Here is a 24,408-nt window from a genome sequence, read left to right as displayed (position 1 = left end):
GCATACCGGCAGTGGCGGACTGGGCACACCCTTGGTGAACTCTACGTGCTGTTCCAAATGCTGCCATCCCCCCGGACACTGGCTGTCCAGGACATTCTCCCAGGGGCAGCGAAGCCGTTTCCAAGGGGGCATCACACACTTTCTATAAATGTGTAAAAGTTCAGATGCAGCACTTATGTCTCTGAGCCTGTGTGGAGCTTGGGGGAGATTGTGGCATTCCCACAGCTCTCTGTGCCTCTTCACTCAAGAAATCAACATTGACTAGGCTTCTTTCAGTGGATTTCCTTCTCTTTTTTTTTTTTCTTCACAAAGGTGTAATTCAGAACTTCCCCAACACCCTTCTTCTTTGATACCCACTCTCTGCCTCAAAGGTGTCTTGTCTCCCTTTTCATCACTAGATTATTCCTGTCAGTTTTAAGTGGAAATAGGCCTATTTAAGGGTGACTAACTTCTATTTTGTAAAAAGTCTCTAACTGATTAGTATTTATTATACAACTCACCAACTAAATCCATTTATAGTGAGTGACAACTTATAATTGTTTAATAAACCAAAATTTACCCAGACATGCATTTAGAACAATCTAATAACGCACTTGACAAACTGCAGCTCTAACATAAATATAATTGTAGCTGTGTCTGATGTGTTAAAGATACAGTGTAGAATCTTGAATGTCACTAAAGTGAAATCCTTGTTATTAAGGTTCTGACTCTATTATGAAGACCTAGAAGTTTTGTCAGTGAAATAATATTCTCTTAGCTTTAACTTGGACCTTCAATAACACAATTTAGGTGTAAGAAAATTGGTCTCTCTCTCTCTGTATTTATGTGTATATATATATATATATTTTTTTTTTTTTTGGATAATCTGAAATTTCCAGAGCCTGATAAACTTCAGTCCTGACTTTTTTCTCAGTGTGGTTATAGTTAAGTGTAAGTAAGAATCCCAGAGGGTTTTTTTTTTATTTCAGAAACAAATTATTTTACATAAAGCATCAAATTCTTTATCACAAAATATCAAAGCAGGACAATTTATTCCAAATTAATAATATTTCCTGAATAAGCACTCTCTATTAGGCTTTATAGAATTGCTCATATCACTGTAGCTTTTTTTAAAAGGTCAAGAGAATTTTAAATGATATGTAAGAATATAATAAATGGTGTTTATTGCATGCAGTTGTTACCATAACAATTTTAGCTCCTAAACTCTTATGTGTGGAAACAACCACTTTTATGAAGGTAAATTTAGATGTTTATCTCCAGTTTTTTTAGATGTTTTTAGAGTTTCTTTATTCAGAGAATCTGAGTCATTGCATATTCTATTAGTCACTGAATAAACCTTCTCTGAGCACTGCTGGATGCCAGGCACTGTACTGGGGGCTGGAGATTCAAAGCATGATAAGGTACAGACCCTGCCATTAAGGAAGCTGCATTTCCTTAGGGGAAAGTCAGACGTACAAACAGTAAAAATAATGCTTGCCATTGGTGTGGTGATAGAAGTATGCATGATAGGGAATCATCATCTCCATAGTGCAGACCCCGGAAGGCTTTGTGGAAAAAATTGCATTTGATTACATTTACATTTAATGTGAGTTGAAAGGTGAGTGGGCATTTGTCAGACAGAAAACTGGGAGAAGAGAATTCTGGAACAAGAGAGCTAATACCAAATAGCAAAACACACAAAACAGCCCAACAGCTTTGGGGACCTGCAGTTAGGATTCAAATATGTAGAAAGCCCCATTTTGGGGGTGGGAAAGGGAGGTGTATGGACTCAGAGAGATGAGATTGGATTATCAGTACCCAGAATGTTGACATCCTTGTGTACCCACAGATGACCATAGGTTGGCCTTGGGTGATAATGCTTTTTCCCCAAAGACATTAAAGGGGTCCGTTCCTATCAGTAACACTAGTTGACAACAGCGGTGGTTTTTGACCAAAGGACCTTGCCTTCCTGGAGTAACACATCTGGAGTTTCCATATTTTCACTTGAAAATCATGAGCATAAGTCAGTGGGGAAGCTAGTGAAGACTCTTAAGCATGTTAGGAATAATGAGATCAGATTTACGTTTTTGAAAGGACGCTGTTGGCCGTGTGGAGTATTGATTGAAGGCACGTGGACCTAGAGCCAGGGTCCGTCCAATTAGCAAACAATTGCAATATTCCAGTTGAGACATGATACGAGCCTAAACTAAGCCAGCGACAGTAGAGGTGGAGAGGAGAGGGCAAACCAAAGAATTCTCAAGGAGTTAATATCATCAGTTCATGGTCAATAATGGGATTTTGTTAGTAGGGAAAAGGAAGGTTCAAGGTGATTTCCAGTCTTCTGCCAGGTTAAATGATGGTATGGTTTATGGAGAGATGTGATATAGGAATAGGAGTAAGTGCAGGGAAAGAGGTAACTATTTCACTTATTAGACATTCAAAGATTGAGGTGCTACTTTAAACACTGATTCTCGAAAAAGTCTAAGAAGCCATGGAATACGTGAGTATGGAGCTTAAAATCCTGGCTGAGCATGTAGATTGGGGAACATCTCCATAGAGAGTTGGTTAAGCACCATAGAAGATGTGATTATCTATCGAGATGCTATATAGTCAGAACAGGGAACATTCACTTCACAGAATGGGAAAATGGGGCCTGAAAGAGCTTAGTCACTGTCTTCTTGGATGCTCAAGGCTATATGAAATTTAATGCATGGAAACCTAGTTTCTTAACCAGATTTTCCAAATACATAGGCACTACCATCTTTCAGTAGAATTCCTATGATTTCTCCTTTGCCAGTCTGACTCTTCCTACTCTTCCATTCTGTTTTTCCCCTAAACTCTGGTTATTTTCTCATTTATGTTTTGTTTTCATAGCTGTACCTTACAGTGTAGTTTAGGCCATTCATTTCTTCATGCTGACTGTAGTGATCGCTTTACATCCTTTCTCTACTTACTTCTCTCCAACCCAGAGAGTGGTTAAAATAATTTTTTTTTAATATTGCTTGTTTCATCACTCCCATTAAGAATTCTCTATTGTCAATTACTTTGAATTGAATTAAAGCTTTTCTGTGAAACCTGCAAAATGCTTTACCTGTTTGATACTACTGAGTTTCCCTTTACCAACCTCATTTTTCATTACTTCACACAGATAATCCCCCTTTCTGTAATGTGCTGTTTTATTTACCTTTTCTATCAATGCAAATCCCAAATTCACTTCATTAGGAATTTAACTGCTATTCAGTCAATCAAATGGGAATTTAACTTTTCTGCATTTAATGCTTCCCATGCATAGTACATGCTATACTGTGTGACTGTCATTTTGCCTTTATATGTCATTCTTAAAATATGCTTAAATTCTCTTATATATCCTTATTAGATTACAAGTTCTCTATGGAAAAGAATCATACTATATGCCTTTAAAAATATGGTTAACTAAAATAAAAACAAAACAATAAAAACATAGACTTTTATTTCTGGCACTGTGGCAGATTAGATATACTGGAAAACAACTAAATATGTTAGTTACATTATTAAAAACACTTTTTGAAATGTATTACTCAGTTGACCAAAAAAAACAGTGCGACCAAAAAGCAGGAAATAGAAAGATAAGGAACACCAAAGCTGTTTTTTTCCTGAGGGTACCTGCTAAAACCTGATAATATTGGGTTTCTGTTTTGATGGATGTACAGAGCTTGGACCAAGTCTAGGGCCTATTCAGGGTGTGGAGTCTGCTAAGAGATTCTTGCTTAATGCTAGAGCGTCAAGGGGCCATACCTTCTATTTAAGGGCAAAAACCAGCACTACAGAAAGGAAACTTTCCTTTCTGTACTTTGGTGCTGGGAAGAGATGGAAAAATATCCCCAGAGAATTCCTTACCACATCCATCTTTCTTATGAATGTTTAAGACAAATTTTTATTTATTTATTTATTTATTTATTTATTTATTTATTTTTTCCGGTACGCAGGCCTCTCACCGTTGTGACCTCTCCCGTTGCGGAGCACAGGCTCCGGACGTGCAGGCTCAGTGGCCATGGCTCACGGGCCCAGCCGCTCCGCGGCATGTGGGATCTTCCCGGACTGGGGCACAAACCCATGTCCCCTGCATCGGCAGGTGAACTCTCAACCACTGCGCCACCAGGGAAGCCCCAAGACAAATTTTTATTACTTGCGTGCCCTAAAATACCTCAAACCATTAACTTATTTTAAAGTGGCCTTGGGTTGGTCACACCCTAGTGCACTTGGCAGAAGCAAACAAAGACCCTCTTTGGAATAATGTCTGTCAGTCTAGACTTTAGAGGATTGTGAAAGATCTAATTCAACGGTACATGACTTCACAGGCAAAAATCACAGAACACACGAGGAAATAAGGCACCATGAGCAAGAGCCAATAGAAACATCAAATAATAGAATCCTTATTTCATTGCTGCTTTGTTTTATATTTTATTGTTAATAAGGATATGTTAATTAGCCTTCCGTGAATGCCTGTTGTTAACTTTTGCTAATATTTTCCATTAAGTTTCTCATCACTTTCTTTAATGCCTCAATTTTTAAATTTCCACTCATTGTACTCTTTCTTATCTTTTAACATGATTTTTAATTCATTCTTTCTTTTTTTATTTAATTTTTATTTTATATTGGAGTATAGTTGATTTACAACATTGTGTTAGCTTCAGGTATACAGCAAAGTGAATCAGTTATATATATATATATATATATATATATGTATTCTTTTTCAGATTCTCTTCCTATATAGGCTGTTACAGAGTACTGAGTAGGGTTCCCTGTGCTATACAGTAGGACCTTATTATTTATCTATTTTATATACAGTAGTGTATATATGTTAATCCCAACCTCCTAATCTATCCCTTCCACCCTTAAAGAAACATTGTTTCTTTAAGCATGCGTCTTTCCATCATTTTCATAGGGAAGAAAAGTAAATACAATGGGAAGGGAAAGAAAGGGAACGAAAGTAAATACAGTGCTCAACCCATTGTCTTGGTTGCTACATGTGCATTTTCAAGAGAGACTTTTAGGACTATGAGGTGGGGTTTATGCACTGTGTGTTGTTGTTAGAAACTAGCATTGGGGTTCAAGTAGTAAGATGGAACTTGGATCAAATCTTAGTCTGCTGCACTCTGGTTTGGTGATTGGGGGTAAGTTTGGTTAACCTGTTTTTCTGTTTATGTTTTGTCATCTAGTGAGGAAAAAAATACGAAAAGCATGGCACATACAGATATTCAATATGTAATTATTTCCCTTGAATCTTTAACGAGTGATGGGTATAGTGTGTGGGTGATTGGGAGCATGGACCAGATGTTCAAACAGACCTAGTGAAGTAAGACCTTGTCTTTCAGACATGGGAAGTGTGGACGAACCATGAGTTGAGTCACAAAGCGTATCAGCAAAAAGGAGGGGTGGGGAGGGGAGGAATCCGTCATATCTTTTGATGTTTTAAGTTGCCACCTAAAAGCAGTAGAGGGTTTTGGTTATTTAAATTTTATTATTTAATACTGATATATATATAATATATAGAAGTTATAAATCATAATAATAATTTAGACAGGTATCTGCCATTCAAATTATGAACTGAAAGTTGACCAGTATTCTTTAATCCACCTTTGTGCTCCTCTCGTTTCTAATTCTGCCTCATCTCCAAAGATAGTCAGTATTTTAAATTTCATCATCACTTCATTACTTTATTTAAAATAGTTTTATCATATATATGCATTTTCCAAAACAATATACTGTTTATTTTTGTCTGATTTGGGACTTTATAAAAATCCATCGTAGCTTATATAGTTAAAAGGGACTTGAATTTTTTTACTCAATATTATGCTTCTGAGACTTAGCTATATTCTTGCTTTTAGCTCTAATTCTTTTCATTTAACTCTAATCTCATTTTTTCACTGTTATATTCAGTGGTGTGGCTCTTTCTCACTTTATTGAATATTTTTATTGAAGGACATTTAGGTGATTTTCCGATTTTTTGCTATTTCAAGACACGCTGCTATGAATATTAGCATACTGAATACTCATATACCTATCTAAAGGTGCACACAGCAAGGGATTCTTCAGAGTTTATATTCTGGAGTAGAATAGTTGGGTTCTAGAGAGTGCTCACAGTAAGATTTAAAAGAAAATGCCACATTGCTTTCCAAAGCTGTACACATTTACATGCTCACCATGGTATTTAAGGGTTGTGAAGTCTTCCAGAGAACTGAGTTAGGAACTTTCATTCTTCTGCTGTTTTTTTTAATAACACGAAAGATTTGTATATTTAATACTATTAGCTACCTCTTCCTATGAGGAACTATTCCTACCACCTGGGTTTTTTTCCCCACCCCGTTTTTTGAGTGGAAGAAAATGAGGACACTCCAAATTTTAAGAATAGTTTTATTCATAAAAGTTTTAAAAGTATTTTGGAATAAAATTTGGTATTTTAATGACTGTATTGTTTTTACCTCACAAGAAGTATGTTTAAGCAAAGCAAATGCTTTTTTGTTCCTTCATGTAAGTTTTAAAAGCGAGAGAGGAACTTTTTAAAAATATGTATACATTTGGAACCTATAAGGGGATATAGAAAAAAAAAAGATTGGTCGAAATAGGAATTACCTTTCTTTTAATACAGTAAATAAAAACTGGGAGAAAACAATGGAAAACAAAATTAATAGAAACATGTTGATATGGTTTTGTTTGATAATAGAGATGCCCATCAGTAAACAGGAACAGAAAACTATTGACTTTATCTTGATCCCATCCCAAACTAATCTGCATGTTTGTCAGCTTTCTAATAGGTCTTTTCTGTTCTGATCTCGAACAATGAACATTTTACTTGGTTTTGTTTCCATCCCCTTCTACCTTTACATTTCTATGTTACTCTTGGAGATCCCCTGTGGAGTTACAAATATGTTACCCTTTGTATTGTAAAGATAAAATAGCATTGAAAACAAGCAAAAGAAAGAGGAAACAACCGGCAGGGATTGCAAAACTGGTGCATTTACCCAGAATGTCTGTACTGTATCATCTTCTCCAAGGGCATGTGGAATAACACTTTCATACTCCTGAGAGAAAGCCACATCCCTCAGAAGGTTTTTGGCTATTTATAGTGTTTTTGTTTATTTTAGTTCTCTTTGCTCTGGGGGCCTTTAAAAACAAAACAGTATTAGTCTATTCTTCCTAATAAGGAATGTCTGAGAAGATGCTTGTGATATATACAGCATAGTCCAAAAGTTGAAGTTCATTAATAATTGGAATGTTGTGGAGTATGAAGTAATGAATACTAATTACTCCTTTCATGTCTGACAGCTCCCTGTGGACCAATACATCAGCCCAGACTTTAATTTGGCTGTAGTAATGGTTTCATCAATAGCACATTAAATCTGTGTTTGAGAAGATATACAGTTGAACCTGACCCACACAGTAGATACCCAGTCATAAAATGACCACAGGCTGACAACAGCTGGGTAATTACAAATAATTAAATCCACCAAACTCCAGATAATCCTAATCTTAAGTAAAATATATCATATGGTATCAATCGACAGAAAACCTATCTGGGAAGTTTTATCAACACGTATTTTTTCCAAAGCAAGTTTACTTGCTTACATATTAGAGAAGCTGCTGATCTGTAAAGCATCTTCATAAAATTCTCTCTCTTTAATCTTTCGAATCTCCCCAAATATTACTGAAGTACTTTTTGAACTTTAATTTTAGCTGGAGTAACCTTACTGCAAGATGTATTTCAGCTTGTTCCTGAGCATATAAATGTTTCTTAAAGACAATTTATACTTCATTCTATATTTAACTTCATACAGTTATTCTTTTAGTAATAGTCTTTTAAGTAGCATTTCCTAGAAAGAAACTTAAAACTAATAGAAGTATTAGCTATATGATAGAAATTTCATTTTTATAGAAATAATCAAATGAGAGACAGCATTTTACAGATAGTATTTATTTTATAATGACTAAGTTTCCTGAAGGTTGTGCTAAAATTAATAAGAATTGTTTTAGTTAGCAAGTTTCCAGTTTAACTATGATTATGTCGCTGCTCTTGGAGTTGCTGCCATGCGTTTGTTCTGTAGTTGATTATGGATCTCTTTGAATGAGTTCCTGGGCGAAATTTAAGATAGAACCACGTTAAATTAAACCCCACACTGAATAGAACACGCTCTCTTGAGCTGGAAGCTTATGGTTTTTCAATAAACTCTGGAGTGATGTAGTTCTCTCATTACGTCCCTAGGGGTAAGTATATTTTTATTTTCAAGTCAGTTCAAGCCCGCATCTGGTAGAATTCGGCATTCTAGTCTCTCCCAATTTCTCAAGTTGAAAAAACAAAGTTTAATTGCAGAAAAAACTCCAGCAACCTTGCTGTCCCTAAATTCAATCTAAAAAATTTTAGGTGTAATATTCAGGGTCTACAGGTAGTACATCTTCTCATTCATCTTGCTAACATTGTTTGACTTTATCTGAAAGAAAATATCAAACAGGGCCACAGATTCATAACCTTTAGATTCTTTTCTTTAAAAAAGCAATTTTCTAAAAAAAGAACAATACAAATGGAACCAGAATTTCATTTTTCATGCTACATTATAATGTTTAAATAAGGATATATTGAAGTACATTTATAAATATATATAACGTGTATGTTTTATACATATAGGCTATATATGTATATCAAAGGGGAAATAAGCTATGATTTTTTTTGCTTTTTTTTTTTTTCCCTGTTCAGTGGTATCTGGACTCTTGTGACTTTAATCTTTTTTAAAAAATTCTAATCGAAGTTTGCTTTTATCTTAAGAAGGACGTATTGGTTATATTAACTGCATGAAGCAGTGAGCCAACTCATTTCAATTCAGGACTTTCTTTCCTTCCTTTCCTTGAACATCTGGCCAGCTGTGCAGCTTTGAGCCGAATCCTTTCTTCCCGAGCCGGGTTTGACCACCTCGCTCCGGCCTTCCTGCCGAGGTTGTTAAGTAACCCCTCCCAGCTGCCCGCACGGCACCTGACCCTTCGGCTGTGCGCCCAGCCAGGGCTATTGCAGCTCACAAGTCTAATCTAGAAGCTTTTCATTTGAAACAGCGGGACATGCGGTAAGGTTTTTAGATGTCTATTGAGAAGGTTCTTTGCTTCTCCTGAGTGTGTTTTTTTTTCCCCAACTCCTGGAACTATTTTATTTACTTATCTCAAAACCCACCTGCTATCTCTTCACCTTGACCAAGCAGCTCCAGTGAGGCCTGGAGAATGGACTTCCTCCTATTCAGAGAACGTGTTAGCTCTCTGAATCATCCATCCTAGAGGGACAACCTTCAGTATAATAAGACAATATCTTCAAAAGTTTCTCGCCAAACTGTGTTGTAAGAAAGGTTTTGCAAATGTTTTTTAAAAATAGCATTTTACTGCAGCCATTCCTAGTGAAGACTTGGATCTGCCCCAGGAGCAAGTCCTTATTCTACATTGAATATTGCTGCTTTTCCATGTCTGGTTTTACATGGCAATAAAAAATAATGGCAGTTTTGTTCCCGTAGTAAGAATATCTGATCACTAGAGAAATTCATGTAGGCTTTTATGATCCAAGACTGAGGGCGTTTTCAACAGTAGCTACACTAAACCTTGAGAACAGTGCCAGTAGAAGTGAAAGACATTTCCTTAGTTTCTAGACATATTTCTCAGAAATAAGAAATGCAGATTGTAATCTCAGACTTCAGACTCTCATCTTGGTTACTTTGAGATGATGCTGCATCTGTCAACTCACAGAGATTCTGGTTTTCAGGTAAATCTGAGAATTGGGAGAGATGTTCCCCCAAGTCTATCACAGAAATGCTGTGAACATTAGCCAAGAAATTATTTTCAAGTATTTTAAATGTAATTGCATATCCATCCTCCAAAATAGTAATGACCTCCCATGACTTGAAGAAATTACAGATCTTTTCATCCCCATGATAACTTTTGGCTGGATTGTGAATAACCTTTGAAAGAATTTTGAAATTCCCAAGTACCTGATTTTTATGCCAACCTGACACATGGAAAACTAAATTTATAGTCAATTTATAGATGATTGTCTTTATTATACAATAACTCATTCAACATTACAATAATTCACTGAGCATTTTGGCATACTTCAGTATTATGTTTTCTTTTCCTGAAAGCCAGAAGTTAGAAAACTTCTGTAAGTAAAGTTTTTTACTTTTAAAATTTTATAAATTAAGTAATTCATTTTATGAAAATATCCATCAGAAATTATAGCCCTTGGGTTCAGGCTGGGCACCTCGATAATCAGTGCTAGTCTCTTTTATAAACAAGGACAGCATGTCTAACCAAAGATCAGCTGGGCATGTCCTCTGAGCTGTGTCCTTATATTTTTTTTCTCTGGTGGTCATTGATTGTTACTGAGTCAGTCATATTCTCTCAGTACTCTCCTGTGATCAGTGGTCAGACAGGTCCACAGAGGCCAGGGTTACAAGCTGTCGTCATCAAACAGAGCAAATTACCCTGCAGTGGGATGCAGTGAACTTTATACTAGGAGTCTAGAGACCCAGGTTCTGGTCCCATCTCTGCCACTAAGCTATATGACCTTGCACAAGTCATAAACCCTTAAGGTCTATAAAAAAGAATCCATTGAATGATCTCTCGGGGCCCTTCTGGCTCTAAAATTACAACTCTGCTAGGTGAGACAGAATGTGGACAGCTCACTCTCTGTCCTATCCAATTAAAATATGGTGTTTTTACTGGGAAAACCCATTTTATTTCAGTTGCGAGTTCATATAATCAGTCTGTCATGTCCAAACCAGCACTTCTCAGCCAGAGAGAAAAGGGGGCAGGAGGAGCCCAGTCCCTTGGAGGGATGAGTAAAAACCCTCTGGGAGCAATTCCAGCCCACATTCAGAGACCCCTGCCCCGCTTGCTTCTCACTGCGATGCAGTGTCAGGGGCCCGAGTCCTGTTCCTGGGGGGCGTGGGGCTGGAGGGTGGGTTAAGAACTACAGCTTTTACAGAATAGCTGGAAGAGAGTAGAGGTCCAAGTTTCAGGTTGCCCTTCCCACCTGCTGTTGCTTCTCCTTGGCTTTGAATTTCAAACGCTCGGAGCTGCCTGCTGTGTTTTCTAGAAGTTACAAACTCTGGACTCCTGTCTTTCACAGAAACAACACAGTGATTGTTTGCTTTTCCCACCCCTCTGGTTAACTCCGTTGTTTTTTGGATCCTTCAAGTCAAGAAAGAGCGCTAGCCGTCAGTTTATTTTTCCCAGATCAGAGATTAACCAAAAATTAACCTAGCAGCAATGACAAAACCCACTGAGTCATTATGTAGTTTTTGCCTTTCATAGATCATAAACACCCCAATTGAGGATAATTTACTATCCCTGGGAAATGTAAACCTATAAAGTAATGTTTCAGAGCAAAATAGAAAACCAGTTTTATAGGCAGATATCCTTCTCTTTGCCATCAGCACGGCAAGTTCCCCGATTAACTGTCTCTTCACAGAGAAAGTCAGCTCTGTCCCTGTAGCAGATGGATTTCTGGTTCTCCAACTGGGGTATGTGAATGCCTCAGGGCATATGTAGGTATGCAAGGGAGGTTTAGAACCATAGAATCATCTGTCAGTCACCTTATGGAGTGTGGCTCTAACTGAGATGTTTGGTTTAATACATATTTGATGAGTTAAAAGCTAGTGTCACCTGCACCCACAAGTAAAATTGTCAGAACCTCATGCTCCGTATTGGCCAGTCCCTCACTTTTTTTTCTCGGAAACCTAGAGAGGGAAGCACGCTTAGGTGTAGTGGCTAACTGGAAAAATTGTAACTTGCTGTTACTGGGTAGTCCAGTGGCATTAGCTGCTGTTGCACTGAGAGGAGAGGATGCTGATACCACTAACTGGTGGACCCTCTAGCGTGGCGATGGGCAAGCAGCCTGTCTTAATGTGGCCCGGGAGCTGAGGATGGTTTTAAAGATCTGTCAACAAAGAAGCATATATGGCAGAGACGTATGTGGCTGACAAAGCTTGAAATACTTACTCTCCGGCCATTTACAGAAAGAATTCTCCAACTCCTCTACAGGGATTTCTCCATGAGGCCTGAACACCTCTGACTTTCAAATGTGTTAGTCATCTGGGTTTGTTTTTTTCTTTTAACTTTTTATTTTACATTGGAGTACAGTTGATTTACAATGTTGTGTTAGTTTCAGGTGTACAGCAAAGTGACTCAGTTATACAGATACATGTATCTATGCTTTTTCAGATTCTTTTCCCAGTTAGGTTCTTACGGAGTATTGAGCAGAGTTCCCTGTGCTGTACAGTAGAATATGTTAGCCTTCTTGCTAGGGCCTTGTTTTGATTCTCAAGTACCCTCTCCATCCCCACCCACTGCACACACCTCAAATCTGAATTGCGTACCGCAGTTCCTAACCCTGCCACAGTGAGCTGTCCCATTAGACAACAGTAATGAAAATACTGGACTTGATTCATTCAGTGTTCATTTAAATGTACATTTTTCAAGTGAAAAAATGTTTAAATTCCTTTTTCATCTGGGGATAGAGGTTAGTGGTTAAAAAATGAAGTTTAGGAGATGTGAATCAAAACCCAGTGAAAATTCATCAGCAAATTCAGTGTGAAATCACAGAAGGTCGTGATAGACCTGGCATTTCTCAGAGTCACTACACGAGGGAGGAATGAATTCAAACCAAGATGGAGCAGTAGTCAGAAAATCACAAGACGACGTACACAGAGGTTTATTTTAAAATATGAGTTTTGTTATTGTGGAGATGTAAATGAGTATAAACTTTGGAATGGCTTATGTGTGAGAACCCCAGGCAGTAATTACATGAAACCATCACTCTTGAAATTTCCATTAAGAGCCAATCATGAAAGTCTTGAAATCTAGGCCAATGGTAATATAGTGAATGACACTAGCAAAGAAAGATTTTCTCAAAGCTATTTGCAAGATCAATTTTGGAAACCCTTGGACAGGGAAGCTCCATTAATGGGAGAAATTTTGATGGTGCTGTCAATGTAGATATGGTTGAATATGTCTTCAGTCAAAAAGAAGCAGATTGACTAAGAAAGGTGTCCTTATTGATTAAGACCATCCTGTAACACACCTCACTAGGCTCAAAAGTGAAGACTGAACCTCTGAGAAACTATAATTAGCACGGTTACTTACCTTACAGATTGATAAAAGCTCAAATGTAAGTGACTGACCTTTTGTTAGATTGTTGTTCATTTTTGTTCACTTTTGGTAACACCATTATGGAGGTGTAATTCACATACCATACAACTTAATCATTTAAAGTGGGCAAGTCAGTGGATTTTAGTGTATTCACAGCATTGAGCAGTCATTACCACAGTCAATTTTAGAATTGAAATCCCTAGGCAACCACTAATCTGATTTCCATCTCTATTGATCTACCCCTTCTGGACACTTCAAATAAATAGAATCATACAATATGTGGACTTAGATGTGATTGACTTCTTTCACTTGTTTTCAAGGTTCATCTGTGTTGTACCACGTGTCAGTACTTCTTTCCTTTTTATGGCTGAGTAATATTCCTTTGTTTGGATATAACACAATTTGTTTATCCATTCATGAGTTTACAGACAGTGGGTTGTTTCCACCTTTTGGTAATTGTGAATAATGCAGCTGTGAACATTTGTGTACAAATTATGTAGGGACATATGCTTCCCATTCTTTTGAGCATGTACCTAGGAGTAGAATCACTGGGTTACATGGTAACTCTATGTTTAAGATGGTGAGAAACTGAAAACTGGTTTTCATATTGGTTGCACCATTTTACATTTCCGTCAGACATGTATGAGGGTTCTAATTTTTCTATATCCTCATCAATACTTGTCAGTGTTTGTTTTTTTTTTTATAACCATCTAGTGGGTGTGAACTGGCACCTTACTGTGGCTTTGATTCGCATTTCCCTGATGACTAATGATGCTGAACATCTTTTCAGGTGCTTATTGGACATTTGTAGATCTTCTTTGGAGAAGTATCTATTCAGATCCTTTGCCTTTCTTTTAATTGGGCAGATCTTTGATCTTTATATGACCGGACATTGTAGGCACTTAATACATATTTATTTATAGAACTGGATAAGTAAAAGAATAAATGAATCGAAAAAATAAATGAATCGGTATGTAAAATATTGTAGTCATATACCTATTATGAGAGAGTAAGTAATAATGTTAGAGGAAAGACCATGCTTGTTTTGATAACAATTATAAGCCCTAGTGTCTAGAAGACTCTCTGACAGGCTGGCACTGTGTAGGTGTTCAGTAACTGCTTGCTGAGTGAGTGAATATTTGGTTGCAATATGTTTCATGATAAAAACAAATAACTGAAGAAATTATAAGGTAATGATTATCTTAATGAGCATATCAACTGGAAGATACGTGCAAAAGTGTTAACTAGCAGCCACTCCGTGGTTCACTTTTAACAATTGGCCTGTAGTTCATTTATCTCTTGCTGTTCTCAGTGTTTCACTTTAACGGTGATGTGAATACTCTTTTTTTGATCGTTTTTTTTTTTTTTAAAGGGAAGTATGTATTATACAGTTATACTGACTTAGAAGAGGGTTGCCACCTGAATTAAGCTTTTTTCCTTCTGGAACAAAATTAAACACTAGGAAGTCCTAAGTGAAAACAAACCAAAACTTGAAGACTTCACCATTCAACTTAATAAAAAAAAGGCTTCCAAAGTAGCTTGTTGGGAAGATTTTTTCAAGTTTGGAAACTTAACCAAAAACTGTGAAAGATTTTTTTAAAATTTTATTGAAGTATAGTTGATTTACAATGTTGTGTTAATTTCTGCTGTAGAGCAGAGTGATTGAGTTATACATATATATTATTTTTCATATTCTTTTCCATTATGGTTTATCAGAGGATATTGAATATAGTTTCCTGTGCTATGCAGTAGGACCTTGTTGTTTATCCATTCTAAATGTAATAGTTTGCATCTACTAACCCCAAACTCCCAGTCCATCCCTCTCCCTCCCCACCATCCCCTTGACAACCACAAGTCTGTTCTCTATGTCTGTGAGTCTGTTTCTGTTTTGTAGATAGGTTCATTTGTGCCATATTTTAGATTCCACATATAAATGATATCATGTGGTATTTGTCTTTCTCTTTTTGACTTACTTCACTTAGTATGATCATCTCTAGTTACATCCATTTTACCGCAAATGGCATTATTTTGTTCTTTTTTATGGCTGAGTAGTTTTCCACTGTATATATGTACCACCTCTTCTTTATCCATTCATCTGTCGATGAACACTTAAGTTGTTTCCATGCCTTGGCTGTTGTGAATAGTGCTGCTATGAACATAGGGTTGCATGTATCTTTTTGAATTATAGTTTCATCCAGGTATATGCCCAGAAGTGGGATTGCTGGATCATACCGTAGTTCTATTTTTAGTTTTCTGAGGAACCTCCATACTGTTTTGCATAGTAGCTGCACCAACTTACATTCCCACCAACGGTGCTGGAGGTTTCCCTTTTCTCCACACCCTCTCCAGCACTTGTTATTTGTAGACTTTTTAATGATGGCCATTCTGACGATGAGAGGTGGTACCTCACTGTAGTTTTGATGTGCATATCTCTAATAATTAGTGATGCTGAGCATCTTTTCATGTGCCTACTGGCCATCTGTATGTCTTTTTTGAAGAAATGTCTATTAAGGTCTTCTGCCCATTTTTCGATTGGGTTGTTTGGTTTTTTGTTGTTGTTGCTGAGTTGTAGGAGCTGTTTGTATATTTTGGAGATTAAGCCCTTGTCTGTTGCATCGTTTGCAAATAGTTTCTCCCATTCTATAGGTCTTTTTTTTCTTTCATTGTTTTTAATGGTTTTCTTTGCTGTGCAACAGTTGTAAGTTTGATTAGGTCCCAGTGGTTTATTTTTGTTTTTATTTCTGTTGCCTTGGCTGACTGACCTAAGAAAACTTTGGTATGATTTATGTCAGAGAATGTTTTGCCTATGTTCTCTTCTAGGAGTTTTATGGTGTCTTGTTTTATATTTAAGTCTTGAAGCCATTTGGAGTTTATTTTTGTGTATAGTGTGAGGGTGTGTTCTAGCTTCATCGATTTACACGCAGCTGTCCAGCTTTCCCAACACCACTTGCTGAAGAGCCTGTCTTTTCCACATTGTATATTCTTGCCTCCTTTGTCAAAGATTAATTGTCCATAGGTTTGTGGAGAACTGTGAAAGTTTTTGTTGAAATATAGGATCACTACAATGGAAACAAAAGTTGAGAAATGGATGTAGACACTAGGTCATGAATCTGATCAGTCTTTTGAGATTCTTAGCTGTGATGACGAAAGCTTCAGTGACTCAGTGATTTAGTGATGAAAGCTTTAGCGATTTAAAAAAACTCTGATTTTGAAATAATCTTTACACACTAAAATTGTTTTATAAAAATCTCCCTAGTCAAATAGAGTGGCCAGTGTATCAGGTACCCTTTCCTCACTATTTGATGCAAGAGACTTCATCTCAGAGCAAGACACAGTGATGAAACATCCACCAACAGCAGCCTAAGATATTATCACATTAGGGCATTCTGAGTATCTCTTCTCAAGTTTAAAAAGAGTTATTGCAAATATTGTGACATTTTAGTAAAGAGGATTCAGCATTGCCTGAATGCTGAACTTACTATACAGTGTCTTTCTTTTGAATTGATCCAATTTACCAAAGTTGATAAATTTAGGAAGGTAACATCTCTCCCGTAAGTCAGTGAGATAAGTAGTCACTTTTTCCCCTCCTGATTATTTAAAACACTATATTTAAATTAAAAACAATATGGGCTTTGGGTAACATTCTTATCATTGTCATGATGATACCTCTGTAATGAAAATATACACTAAATAGGGAAGAATTCAGAATTTTAGTAAGTATTTAAGGTAAAATAGGAGACTGAGAAGATACTCCTTGTTTCAGCCATGCTCCCAGGGTCCTTAGATGAATTTTCACTCCAACGCAGTTCAGGCCACTTTGATGGAAGAATTTGAGAAGTTCCAGAGTTCATGGGTTCTGTCTGTCTGATGCATGGGTGCAAAAATAACTTCCCCTTGGCTAGAGCCTCATAGCAGGTTCCTGGCAGGAAAAAGACCACAAAGTAGGCTGGAATTGTTTGATAGAGTTAACATAGTGACTATTTACAAAAAGAATTTGCAGAGCAAAGGGTAAAGGGACCCCAGTAGAGGTGTTAAGTCTACATAGGATTTGCAGCAGCGGGAAGCCCTTACTGACTGTAGGCCTGAAGGTATTACTAGGTCCTCTAAGCAGAGCTATGGAACGGGTCATAGCAGGACATAGCCTTCACCAGACCATGGCCTTGAAGCTGGCAAGATCCTCTGGACCTCTCCCTCCTCCTGTACTGCTGTCTCCCACCAGTTCTTCCATTGGCCAAGCCCATCCAAAACCCGGAGGGCAAGGGAGCCCAGGTGATAACATCTTTAGGGATTAGCTACCAGCATCTGAGGTAGAGAAAAATCAGGCCCTCCCCTCGGTGGGGGAGACCACATTCATTCATAGCTTTGCTTGCAATTACAGGAACCACATCTATCTAGGTGAAGCAAAACAGAGACTATTAGAAGGCTGCAGGGTGCCATGGCAACTGAGGGGAAGATGCAGCCAGGCTTCAAGGAAGAGGGGAGGAGGCCCAGAACATGCTTCCTTTGTGTTACTCTTTCATCTGAATACTGGTTTACTTCTTCTTTTCTGGGCAACCAGGACGGTCTTTCTCTGCTGCTTGGTTCACCAGCAAGACAGAGTGACTTCAACACGAGCTTAGAGATTCCAGTTCCAACTCTCCCTTCTCTCTGTCCCAATACTAAATCCCAGGAAAGGTTACTCCTGTTGGAACAGCTCAGATGAAGTACCTGCTCCTGGGTCCCCGTGGCCAGAGCAACAGGGACACAAAAAGAAGCGTGGTCGCTGAGAGCCCAGCCCTGTGTGAGACGGAGCTTGCAAGGATGCTGTCCATGCATCCCACACAACAGGCTTCCTGAAGTTTGCTTCTGAGCCAGTGCCAAAAGTATTAAAACTGCGTAAAGTGCCCAAGGAATTCGTATGTTTTTTATTTTTATTGAAAATTTTTTTTTGTTACCATTACTCATAGTCACATGACAGGGGCTTAAAAAAAGAATCACTTCTGCCTAATTTTAAGTGGCTTAAATTAAGCATATTTACGGACAAGTCTATGTGTATTTTTCATATACATAAATTTTACGTGTGTATGTATATACACACATACATATGTATAGACACACATAAATGCATACATACTCATTTTAGTTTATCCTTAAAGAATAACAATGTTTAATATAAGATTAATCACAGAAAGCATAATATAGTATATAAAGCTAGTATCTGTTGTTATAGATTCTTTATATGATTTATTGTGTTTAACTGTTACAGTGACACTATGAGGTGAGTACCACTATTATCACTGTTTTCCACATAAGGAAACTTAATCATATAGAGTTTCGTGGATCATTTCTATTCCTCCTCTTACACTTTAGGGAAACAGAGAGTAGATGAAGAATCATAAATCACCTGGTTTTATGGCCTGTATACATTACTAGAATACAGGAATGGAGTGACACCTTCATATCAGTTATGGTGCATGAGAGTCTCCTGACTGTCTTTGTTATGCCCCCTTTAGGTACATCAAGATTGGGGATAAAGAGTGTGAATTTAACCACAGCTTTCGTCTTATCCTTCACACAAAACTGGCAAATCCTCACTATAAGCCAGAATTGCAAGCTCAGACAACCCTCCTCAATTTCACGGTCACAGAAGATGGTCTGGAAGCCCAGCTGCTGGCAGAGGTTGTCAGTATTGAAAGGCCAGATTTGGAGAAACTTAAGGTAAAAAGTGTGAAATCATTCCCCCAACACTTATTCAGTGCACAGATTATGGTGCCAGACACAGGAGTGTAAGATGGGATGCCTGCCCTCCAGGATCTTTCAGTCTAATTGAGAAAACTGAGGGTGTATCTGAAGAGTCAAGTAGCAGCTCAAGGGTACTTCTGATAAGTAGTTAGGATTGTGCCACGGGAGATGGGCTAGTTGTAGGTCTTGTTTGATGCAGGGGACTAGGGCAGGCAAAGATGCATACTAGTCATGGAAAGCAGGGCTAGAGAAGCAGGTACATGCCCTGGAAGGTTAGAAGGAAGAGAGGGATCTCCTTCCCTCTGCCCAGGGTAGAGAGATATCTCTTCCTCTGATCAGGGTAGAGAGGGCTCTCTTTCTCTCTGCCCAGGTTATAGAGGAATGTTCCCCAGGCTTCCTCTCCCCAGGTGATTGCCTGGGCCCCTGGGAGTTTTGAACTCTCAAGCTCTGCCTCCAGGAATTAGCTGATTACTACTTAAATGTTCCTGAGAACCCGCGATTGTCTGGATCCTCCCATCTCTGTAGTTTTCAGGGTGGCAATTGCCCCGTGACCTCAGTTCTCTGATGGGTAAGTAAGGGCTGTTATGTTTAGCTTTTTTCCTGTGTAAGGATGGAAATAATGACTTTTCTGTCTTTCAATTTGAAGCAGAAACCAGAAGTTTCTTCCTGTAGGTTAAATGAATGATATATGGTCGTGCTCTGGACCCTGGAATGCAACCAGCTCTTACCATGCCTTCTGAATGTTTTTTTAAAGAATTAAAAAAATTTTTGATTAGTACAATTTTAATGCTACGTGTGTTTCATCATATATGATTCCATGAAATTGATGATTAAGGAAACTCTGCTTAAAAACATGAATTTAATCACCTTTCTCACATTTTGCTTGGTTTGCCTTAGTTGGTTTTGACAAAGCACCAAAATGACTTTAAGATAGAGCTGAAGTATCTGGAGGACGACCTCCTTCTGCGTCTCTCTGAGGCAGAGGGGAGCTTTCTAGATGACACCAAACTGGTGGAGAGCCTGGAGAGAGCAAAGACCACCGCGGCAGAGGTAGAGTGCAAGGTAGGAAAAGGCAAAGGCTGCCTGGTGGGGTTTAATGCTCTATTTGAATGAAGTGCTCGGGGTGAAAATGTAATCCAACTTGGCCGTTCTCTAAGAGTACTGACACTTTGTGGATTTCAGGTCTTTTCATAAACTGCCCTTAAAAAGTGGACTGTGTGGGGTTCTGAATGGAGATAGAGGTGGTTGAACTTGTGCTTCTCCTAACGCAGCAAAGATCCAATCTTTCAGATTAGACTCTGTCAGGCTATTATTTTTTTCCTGAGTGACTAAATTTGAAGAAAATTGGGCCCTGCTGGCTTATGTAGTCTAAAATCTTAAAAGGCTTAGCCTCCTTTGGGAAACCGACATCCTACAGTCTCACCACAGGCTTCCTGGTCTATTGTACATTTTAGAGAAATACTTAGAGTTGAAGTTTTGTTTACAGGCCTTCAGTGCTGGGAGACTGAGCCAGGGGTGATCTCCTGCTGCTCTCAAATGCATTATTCCCCCCGGGAAAGTGACATTTCCTAAAAGCTAGAAAAAAATGTTCATTTAGTCGACTTCCTGCTGAATGTCCAACATGTGTCCCAGTGTGCCTTCTGCATGCACTTTGGACGTTCACAAATGGCCACTAGCCCTTAAAATGCTGATGTTTCAAAATGAGAAAAACCCTCATTTGCTTTCTGGAGTATCCTCATTACTAAGTAATCTATTAATTACCCAGCCAAGGCTGTGTCACCACACATCCAATATATTTGTCTTAGTTTAAGCGAGGAAATGGAATCCCAGGTTACTCTATCCTTTTAAGTAAGTGAATTCTAGGTGGCTGCTAAATGGTAAAGATTAGAGCAATTAAGTAAATTAGGTCTTAGCTTTGAAGTTAACTTCTCACCATCTCTTAAAATGTCTCTTCCTATCTTCCTAATATATTGCCATTTTGGGACTTCCCTCTCTCCTCTACATTTTCTTTATTTTCTTTTACATACAAGTATGATGAATCAAGCCTATAAAAAAAAGGTTGGACATGGGCTTCCCTGGTGGCGCAGTGGTTGGGAGTCTGCCTGCCGATGCAGGGGACACAAGTTCGTGCCCCAGTCCGGGAGGGTCCCGCATGCCGCGGAGCAGCTGGTCCCGTGAGCCATGGCCGCTGGGCATGTGCGTCCGGAGCCTGTGCTCCACGGCGGGAGGGGCCACAGCAGTGAGAGGGCCATGTACCGCAAAAAAAAAAAAAAAAAAAAAAAGGTTGGACAAATACTGTATCTTATAAAGCCGTAGGACCAGCAGTAATCCTAGACAGAAGAGATTTGTGTCTTGAATAAAAATGAATATGTTAGTTGATGATGGTGTGCGTGTTTAATTATCACTCTGAATGTACCCAGAGGCTAATACAAAGATAAACTAAATGGAACTATATGAGCATATGGATGAGCTGGTGCAAAGTCAGAAGTAGACAGTCACGAGTCTTTCTATAAAGGCTTTTTAGTAAGCACGGCTGTTGGATATTTTACTGACCTTGGCTGCTTTTGTATACCTTGTTGACTAATAAAGTTATTGGCATTGAATTGACCCAGGAGACTTTCCAGAGCTATCCCTGGGAGGTGATATAGCTGGGTTATTAACCCCCGAAAGAGAGAGGGGAGGCGGGAAGGTGACATTACTCAGAATAAATTCTGTAGAACCAAAAACAATCAGGTTTGTTTACTCTGTAATCATTAACACAGCTAGAGTTATGTCCATTCTCGCTTAAAACTCAGCTTATAAAAAGATTATTTTAAAATATGAATTTTATGATTTTAGAAAAGCCCAAGCACAGAGATGCCATACATGTTATCCATTTTAACACTACTAATTTCTCATTTCAGATATGTCCCTTCCATCACATAGACAATATGACGAGTAAGTTACTTATGTTGTCTGATCCCACCGTAGGTGATTGAAGCTAAAGAAAATGAAAGAAAAATCAACGAGGCCCGACAGTGTTACAGACCAGTGGCAGCAAGAGCATCTCTGCTTTATTTTGTTATTAATGACCTCAGAAAAATCAACCCCATCTATCAATTCTCTTTGAAGGTAATGATGACTAGACTAAGAAAAAATTTAAACTTGAGGAGTTTAAAATCTGGAAGTTTAAAATTTATTTTTAAGCAATCAGTGCATACAGTAAGGAGTCTCCAGGACCTAGCTAGCAAAAAAAAAACAAGACAGAGAAAAAATCCTTACTTTTCTCAGTAACTTTCATTTATAATTTTCAGTAAGGCTTTGAGATAATTAAACTATGCAACATCACAGTACATAGTTTTTGTTCTTAAGCAGAGTCTTAAGGAGTTTAATATATATAAGGGAATTCTCCTGGAGGCTCCTCTACTTTCCTTATGAAAGTGTACATGTTTCATAAAAAGATTTCATAAAAAGTGAGAATAACTATTGATTGAGCCACCGTTCCCTGCAAGGCACTTTCATACTTTGGTGCATTCTTATGCCTGAAACATCTCATTAAAGTATATTATTATATCCCTATTTAAAAAACTAACATGTTCAGATTTTAAATAAATTGCCAAAGAATTCACATTTCATAATTGTAAGAGTCAGGATTTGAACCAAAGGCTGATTCCAAAGCCCATGCTCTTTACTTTGTACCATTCTGCCTCTGGGCAGTATTCATTCATTCTGTCATTCAGTTTTTAAACAAATAGCTATTGAGATCAATGATAGTGCCGGATGCTGTGCTGGTTACTGAGTGTACAGTTTGGAAAACACAGATATGAGTGGAGATGTGTAGTTGTGTGTGTGTATAAAAGTGACAAATACAGTGCGAGAGAACAGTAGGGATGGAGGGGCTGTTTTACTGGGGGCTCAGGGAAGGCCTCAGAGGAAGTGAGATTATAGCTGATTCCTAAAGGTTACAGAGGATTTGGCCATGTAAAGAGTGTTTGGAGAAAGAAAGGATGTGTGAGATGGGAAAGAGTTTTCGAGATTCCAGGTGAATGAATCTATGTGGCTGGAGGGTAATGAGAGAGGGAGAAGATGGCAAGACATGAGTCCTGAGAGGTAGGAGGGTCTAGATCACGTGAGGTCTATGCTGGGGAGTTTGGATTATAGCGTGTGGGCAAAAAGAAGCCATTGAAAGGCTGTAAGCAGATGACTGCCATGATGGCAGAAGACTCAGAAGTGAATAGACTTATGGTTTGAAGCTAGAATAATCAGCCCTTAGAGACGGATTGGATATGGGCAAAAATAAAGAGGAAGAGTCACGAATAACTAGCGAGTGTCTAGTAATGTGAAACACGTGCAGAAATTCTGAGAAGCACAGTGGGATTGGATTTTAGAACAGTTGCAGGGTAGAAGGAGAAAAATAAAACCGCCCAGGAATACTCAACTACCAAAACTAGGCTAAGGTATTACAAGGAAAGAAAACTACAGAGCAGCCCCCGCCAGCATAATCTATTATGCTCACGTGGGATTTATGCCAGGAATGCAAGTTGGTTAAACATGAAAAAACCACACAATGTAATTCTTCAGATTAATAGAATAAAAAAGAGAAAAATCATATAATAATTTCAATGGATGCAGACAAAGAACTTGACAAATTTCAACACCTGGTTAAAAAAGAAGAAAAAGAAACTGAGCAAACTGGGAATAGATGGTAACTTCTCTGTGTGATAAAGGGCATCTGTAAAAATTTTCAGCTAACACTATACTTCATGTTGAAAAATTGAATGCTTTCCCCTAAGATCAGGAACAAAACGTTGATATCTTCTCTTAACACTTCTATTCAGTACTGCACTGGAGGTTATAGCCAGTGAAGTAATACAATAAAAGACACAGAAATTTTAAAAGAAGAAGAAAAACTGTCTTTTTTTTTCCACAGATGACCTGACCAGGTGTGTAGAAAATCATAAGAAATCTACAAAAAAGCTGAAGTGAGTTTTTAGCAAGATGGCAGGATATAAAGTCAATATACAAAATTCATTGTATTTCTATATATGAGGAACAAACAACTGAAAAATAAAAGTAATACCTCAATACTGTTTACAATAGCGTCCAAAATCTTGGAACTCTTAGGGATGATTTTAACAAAACAAATACAAATCTGCATACTAAAAGCTACAAAACATTGTTAAGAAAATTAAAGGAGGTCTAACTAAATGGTGAGAGAGACCATGTTTATGGCTTGGAGCAGTCAATATTATTAAGATTTCAGTTCTCTCCAAATTAATCTATAGTTTTAATTCAGTCTTAAAATCCAAGAAGGCTTTTTTGTAGAAATTGGCAAACTGATTCTAAAATTTGTGTAGAAATGCAGAGTATTTAAAAATAACTAAATAATGAAAAAGAAGAACAAATGTGGAAGACTTACAGTACATGATTTCGAGACTTATTACACTGATTGGCCTAAAGAAAAATACACTGATCAGTGGCACAGAATAGACAGTCCAGCAGCAGACCCACGAATGTATGGTCAACTGATTTTTTGCAGCGAATGCCAAGACAATTCAATGAGGAGGGGATAGT

At 38.0% G+C, this 24,408-nt stretch overlaps 1 protein-coding gene across 1 annotated transcript in view; it reads left to right on the top strand.

Moving 5' to 3' along the window:
* Positions 1-24,408, top strand: part of DNAH11 (dynein axonemal heavy chain 11) — a 324,062-nt gene that overhangs the window by 259,082 nt on the left and 40,572 nt on the right. Inside the window, 3 exon segments of the mRNA XM_082845873.1 lie at positions 18,627-18,831; positions 19,753-19,917; positions 21,826-21,966. Of these exon segments, the coding sequence (XP_082701999.1) occupies positions 18,627-18,831; positions 19,753-19,917; positions 21,826-21,966 (511 nt within the window).

This window comes from Leucopleurus acutus, assembly GCF_964270905.1.
Source record: "Leucopleurus acutus genome assembly, chromosome: 9".
Classification (NCBI taxonomy): Eukaryota; Metazoa; Chordata; class Mammalia; order Artiodactyla; family Delphinidae; genus Leucopleurus; species Leucopleurus acutus.
Note: the sequence above shows the minus strand (reverse complement) of the source record. Positions and strands in the feature narration are given on the sequence as shown.